The 6,940-nt window shown below is 44.6% G+C and overlaps 1 protein-coding gene across 1 annotated transcript in view; it reads right to left on the bottom strand.

Moving 5' to 3' along the window:
• Positions 1 to 843: 843 nt before the first annotated feature.
• Positions 844 to 6,940, bottom strand: part of LOC105541751 — a 15,215-nt gene continuing 9,118 nt past the window's right edge. Inside the window, 4 exon segments of the mRNA XM_011982914.1 lie at positions 844 to 1,214; positions 1,217 to 1,493; positions 1,495 to 1,721; positions 5,378 to 5,447. Of these exon segments, the coding sequence (XP_011838304.1) occupies positions 844 to 1,214; positions 1,217 to 1,493; positions 1,495 to 1,721; positions 5,378 to 5,447 (945 nt within the window).

Genomic DNA, 6,940 nt, shown 5'->3' with positions numbered 1-6,940 from the left:
AATTTATTAGAAAAAAGTGGCTCACAACAGTCCATTGTTTCCTTATAATCACTGCAAATATTTGGTGACACCCACCCTTTCATTCCTGATATTGGTAATTTGTGCCTTTTTACCTTTTTCTTCATCAACTGACTAGAAGTTTAACAATTTAATTGATAGTTTAAAATGATTAGCTTTTACTTTCTTGGATTTTTCTTATAATTTTTACTTTTTTCTTTCATTTATTTCTGTTATTTTTGTTATTTTCTTTTTCAGCTTACATTGTGTTTAATTTGCTCTTCTCTTTTCAGTTTCTTAAGTGAAAACATAGGTCACTGATTTGAGACCTTTCTTTTTTGTGATAACATAGGTTCTTAGTGCTTAAATTTGCCTCCAAGCATACATTAGCCGCATCTCCCTGATTTTGATATGCTGTGTTTTCATTTTCAACTCAAAGAACTTTCCAATTTCTCTTTTGATTTCTTATTTGAGAGATATGGTTTGGCTCTGTGTCCCCACCCAAAATGTCACCTTGAATTGCAATCCCCATAATCTCCAGGTGGCAAGGGTGGGACCAGGTGGAGGTAATTTAATTATGGGGGCGGTTCGCCCATGTTATTCTTGTAATAATAAGTGAGTCTCATGCAATCTGATGTTTTTTTGTGTGTGTGTGTGTGTGTGTGTGTGTGTGTGTGTATTTTCAACCATTAATGTCCGCCCTTTAATGTCCCCACGAGGGCCGGGCCCAGGCAGAACCCATCCCAGCACCCCCACCTACACTCAGAGACCAGCGGTGGGGGCCCAGGATCACCCAGCCGCTGGAGGGCCACACACAGGGTCCATTCCTTTCTTGCAGTCCCCCAGCTAGACCTTCTCCCGAAAGCTGGCACTGTGGACCCCGGAGCCTGGGTTCCTTCTGCCCTGGAGGTTGGGGAAGTCCTGGATCAGCAAGGATGGGTGCGGGCGTCCTCTCCACTGTGTGCGTGTGTTGGGAGCATATGTAGATGTGTAATGAATGTGCGTGTGTACACGTAGATAAGGGTGAATTCTGCATGCACTGGCTTCCTGAGGTCTGTACAGGAAGTGGCTCTGTGCACCCCGCCTGGCCCGCAGGTATTTTTTTTTCTGGGCCAGGAAGTCCCCACCGAGAATCAGGGCTGTGGCTGTCACAGACACATCTCCAGCCACCAGCAGGGGGTTCAAATTCTCGCAGGACCAGGGACCTCGGTCCCCAGGCCCCCACTGGCAGCCTCGTCCTCCTCCGCCCCGTCCCCAGGACCCTTGGGCCCCGGGGTTGCATCAGGACTGCTGGGAACCTTGGGGGTCGTGGGGGCCGGCTTCAGTTTGCTGTGGTTGAGAAGGACGGGGTTCGCCTTGGCCAGGGTCTTCTTGGCAGTTGCCATGCTGGGGGTTGCCAGCGGCTGCTGCTTCTCAGCCGGGACTTCCCTCTTCGAGGGCTTGGTCAAGGGGGCTTTCCCATCGGCTGCCAGGGGTACCTTGGCCTCGGTGGTGGCCTTGGGGCACCTTGGTGTCGGGCTTGGGGCTGCTGGCCGATTTCCCTCTGGACTCCGTGGTGGGCAGGGTGTATGGGACAGGAAGGTGGCTGCACCAGAGGGGCTCAGGACAGCTCGTCGCCCCTGGGCATTCTATGGGCACGTCCTCCGGCCTCGCCTGGGCTGCGCGCTCCTCCGCGGTACGAGGGCTGCTGCGGACGCACAGGAGAGCTCGGAAGTTTCCGCAATCTGATGGTTTTACAGGCATCTGGCATTTCCCCTGCTGACACTCATTGTCTCTCCTGCCGCCCTGTGAAGAGGTGCCTTTAACCATGATTGTAAGTTTCCTGAGGCCTCTCCAGCCATACAAAACTGTGAGTCAATTAAACCCCTTCTGTTTATAAATTACCCAGTCACCGGTCTTTCTTCATAGCAGCGTGAGAAAGGACTAATACATCAAGTCACGGGTTATGTAGAGGTGTGTGCTATTCAGTTGCCAAATATTTTGAATTTCTAGATATCTTTCTGTTGTTGATTTCTAATTTAATTCCATTTTGGCTGAGAATTTGATTTGAATCTAGTCCATTTATTGAGACTTGTTTTATGGCCTAGAATATGGTCAATCTTGGTAAATGTTCTGTGTGTCCTTGAAAAGATTGTGTATTCTGCTGTTATTGGGTGGAGGACTCTATAAATGTCCGTTAGGTCAAGGTAGCTGATGGTATTGTTCGAGCCTCCTTTTTTTTTTTTTTTTTGGCCAATTTTCTATCTACATTTTTCTAATAATTACTGAGAATAGGGAGTTGAGAGTTGACACCTCTGTCTATAATTGTGAATTTATTTATTTCTATTTGCAGTGTGACCAGTTTTTGCTCCATGCATTTTGAATATATATTATTATGTGGATACAGTTTAGGATTATTATGCCCTCTTGATGAATTGACCCTCTATCATGACATTACCTACCACTGATATTATTTGCCAGGAAATTTACTTAAGTTGTGGTTAAGATAGTCACTCCAGTTTTCTTTTGATCAGTATTAGCATGGTGCATTTTTTTCTAGCCTTTTACATTTAATCTGTTTGTAGTTTTACAGTTAAAGTGGGTTTCTTGTAGTTAGCATGTAGTTGCTCTTGCCTTTTTGTCCCAATAAAACAATCTTTGCCTTTCAAGTATAGTATTTAGTTTTAATGTGATTATCGATGTGATGGGTTTAAATCTTCCACTTTGTTGTTTTCTATTTGCTTTTTTCCCTCATCTGCTTTCTTTCTTTCCTCTTTTTCCAACTGCTTTTGGATTAAATGAGTATTTATTATGATTTAGTTGTATCTTCTTTGTGGGATAATTGGTTATACATCATTTTTGTGTGTAGGTGCTTTAGGTTTTATAGGATACATCTTTAGCTTATGTTCTACCTATAACTAATACTATACCCTTCATGTGTAGCATAAAATTCCTATAACAGTAATATTCTAGTTCCCTTGTCCCATGGTCTCTGTTCTTGAATTATATGTTTTCTTTTTATACATGTGATAAGCCCCACAACGCTGTTATCACATTTCCTTTAGTCAATTATTTATATGTTAAAGAACTTTACTATATTTTACGTGCATTCATGCTTAAACCCACAAGTTTACTGTTACTAGTGCTCTTTATTCATTTGAATGAATCTAGATTTCCATTTGCTATTATTTTTCTTCTTCATAAAGGACTTCATTTAATATTTCTTATAAGTCAGGTCTGACAGCAATGAATTCTCTTACCTCTCTTATGTCTCAAAAAGTCTTCATTTTGATGTAGTTTTTAAGTTTTTTTTTTTTTTTTCCCTGGGTATAGAATTCTAGACTGGCAGTTTGCTTTTCCCCTATTTTAAAGGTGTTTGTCCATTATCTTCTGGATTTTATTGTTTCTGATAAGAAATTTGTATCATTCTTACATTTGTACTATGTATATGTCTTTTTTTCTTTGCTTTTAAAGTTTTTCCTTGATTACTGGTTTTGAATAACTTGATTGTGGTGTTCCTTGCCGGAGTTTCTTCATGTTTTACCTCTACTTGGGGTTTATTTAGCATCTTGAAAAAATTTCAGCCGCTACTTTTCCAAATATTTTACATTCCCTACTTCTTCAGGACTCCAATTACACATATATTAATCCATTTGTGGTTCTCCTGCAGGTCACTTTTTCTGTCTGTGTTTTGTTGTGGAAAGTTTCTATTGCTATGTTTTAAGTTCACAAATCTTTTCTACCAGTGTCAAATATCCTGTTAATCTCACTCAGTGCTTTTCCCATCACAAGAATTGCAGTTCTTGTCAGCTGAAGTTTGGTATCAATCTTTTTTTATATCCTCCATGTTTCTCCTTAACCTGCTCATGCCTTCCTCTATCTTCTTTAACATAAGGAACATATTTAAAACAGTTGTTTTAATTTCTTTCTTTAATTTATTAAATTAATTAATTTAATTTGATCATGTGTTGTTTCTCAGTCTGTTTCTATGGATGGACTTTTTCTTCTCATTTGACTTGTATTTTCCTGTTTCTTTGCATGCACGTCTGGTGACCTTGACATGATGCCAGACATTGTGATTTTTCTGTTGTTGGTTGCTTGGTATTTGTTTTTACTGCTGTAAACATGCTTGGACTTTGTTATGGGGCACTGTTAATTTTACTATTTTGACTGTTCTTTTTTGAGGCTTGTATGTCAGTTTTGATAGTTGGGACCACAGCAGCCTTTAGAGGAGAGCTAATTATGCCCCATCTGAGACATGCCCTGCCAAGTACTCTAATCGTGTTTTGTGTACTATGAGATTTTGCCATTCTGGCTGGTGGAAACGTGAACTACTCCTAGCCCTGCGTCAGCTGCAGAGATTTTCCTCCCTGTTCCTTTCTGGTGGGTCTTTCCCTGGCCTTGATGCCTTCTCCATATATGTGTACTGACCAGGACTCTGTGGAAGGCTGTCAGGGAAGTTGGTGTAGAATCTGGAGCTCTCTGTCTATGCAGCTAGCTCTCTCCTTTCCAAGCATTTTTTCCACCCAGATCCTCTGCTCCCAGGATTCTAGATGCCTTATGCTCTGGACACTCAACTCCGCTTCCTCAACTCAGGGAACCACTGGCTCTGGGCTGAGTCCTAAATACTCTCCAGGCAATAAACTGACCACCACAGGCATCATCTCTTTCGCTTCCTCTCTCAGGAGTCACTCTCCTGCACTGCCTGATTTTCAACGTATCAACATCATTATTTTATACATTTTACTTGGTGTCTTAGTTGTTTCAAGTGGGAGGGTAAATCCAGTCTCTGCTACTCTAGCATGGCCAGAAGCAGAATTCTGTCCTGTATAATATTTACGTTTTAGTGGAATGCTATTTTTTTGTTTTCCATTTTAAAACCCAGCAAAGAGACAAAGCATGGAAGACTTCGTCGTAACTACGAAACAGAACTGAGCACCATAAACCTTGTCCGCGCAGAGCAGAAGGACCGCTCATGGGCCTCAGGAGCTGAGTGGTCAGTGGCTGCTGGGGGTATTCATCTTTTTCAACTTCCATAGGAAGTGACATTTTTTCTGTCTAAAACTAAGAAATTGGGAAATGGAGGCTTGTGTTGTTTATTTAGAGTTTCTTAGGACTATTAACAAAAAGCTTAATAGCCAAAAGTGGAGCTGCCATACCCTGGGGTTGGCTCCCGAAGGCAAGTCTGTGTGTTCCTCGCCTCCTTCATGCCTGGTGCCTGGCACCTGAACGAGTGAATGAAAGAATGGATGGATAGATGGGCGGGTGGTAGGTTTGAGGGAGCACAGAGGGAATGGCCTCTTTTGTCACTTACAGCTCTCCAAGTCCTGCTCCCAGAGGTCATCCTACACAGTTCTACTCCTCCCACTGTGTCATCCGAACTGCTTTTAGAATCACTCACCTGTTACCCACAGAACCTGATGCTGAAGCCCAAGATAAACCAGCAGTCCCAGGCCCCTGACAGGTTTGACCTGGAAGATATAGAAGAGGTCATTGGGTCCAAGTCCTCCGTTTTTCATCTGGGAAAAATGAAGCCCAGGGTGGGAGGGCTCAGCCAAGCTCACACATAAAGAAGTTGCAAAGCTCTGGCTCCCCAAAACCTTATTCAAGATTTCCTCTCAAGTTTTACCCCAAAAGGAAGGGAACTGGACTGACCCAGAGAGGACCATCTGGTGACCCGTCAGCCAGAGTTGGTGTGAGCACATGCATGAGTGTGCAAGTAGGCACATGAGTCTGTGCATGTGTACGTACATGTGTGCACATGCAGCATTCTACTCAGATCCATGTCCTGGTCTTGCTTTGGGAGCCCTGGCAGGACTGCAAGGGCCTCTGCTATAGACAGGGGCAGGTGTGGTGGAGACAAGTTGGAGGGAAGTGAGAATAGGCCAAGGCTCTCAAAACAGACACAGAACAGAGGCGAGGGATGATGGTGACCGTGTCTGGTCACTGTTAGTCCCTTACAGGAACAACAGGGGCTGGGCCTCCCTCACCACCTGCCCATGGGAGCTGCGGAATTAACAACTGGACAGAGTGGGTGTGAACTCATTTTACTCCAATCCCACTGTGACTATTGAATAGACCAGACCCTGTAGCATTCCAAGGCAATCTCAGCTAGTTGCTGTAGACAAAACAAACCAACCAACCAAAGTTCTGCAAAGGACTCCAGAAGTCAGTCAAATCCAAATTATCAGGAGAATCCAGGCTGAGTTTGGGGAGTGGAGTCAGGAGTGGATGGACAATGGACAGATGGCTGGGAGGTGTCGGCAAGCCTCCCAGCTGTGACTGTCCTGAGCCCCCACGCACTGCACAGTGGTGGTGGGGCAGGTACTGCCTACTTCCCAGGTTACTGAGGGTCTATGTCACCGAGTGAGAGGAGGCATCATCCCTGAAAGCAGCTTTGGGAGCCCCTGGCATCAGTGAGGGTGTCAAAAAGGCCAGAGGGGCAGGAAGGGAAGGGGCCCCAAACACAGCAGGGCATCCAGAGATATACAGGCCTGTGATAGGTTCAGACCTTCAAGAGGGAGCAGAGTGACATGCAGAACCAGGAGCATGGAGGGAGCTCAGGAACTGGACAGGAGGCTGGACCTGCAGGGACCTGGAGCCAGCATCCCAGGGACAGCCGAAGAGAGCCAGAGCGGCTCCTGGAGGCCAGAGCTCCTGAATGAAGGAGTCTCGTTAGCCTCTGTGGGAAAGCCAAGGTCATGCAGGACCATTGGTCCATTCGTTCAATCGTTCATTTATTCACACACTCATCCACTCCTCCCCCACTCATTTGTCACCCACTCACTCATTTATTATTCCTTCTTCTCTCCACACACAACCGGGAAAAATGCTGCTTCTTGACCAGTCATCTGCCCAGCACTGTGCTAGCCACACATGGCTTTATTTCACCCTGATCACAATTTTAAGGGAAGCTACAGTAATCCTGCCATTTACAAATGTGGAAACCTAGGCTCATGGTGCC

Source organism: Mandrillus leucophaeus, unplaced genomic scaffold, assembly GCF_000951045.1.
Source record: "Mandrillus leucophaeus isolate KB7577 unplaced genomic scaffold, Mleu.le_1.0 Scaffold244, whole genome shotgun sequence".
Lineage (NCBI taxonomy): Eukaryota > Metazoa > Chordata > Mammalia > Primates > Cercopithecidae > Mandrillus > Mandrillus leucophaeus.
Note: the sequence above shows the minus strand (reverse complement) of the source record. Positions and strands in the feature narration are given on the sequence as shown.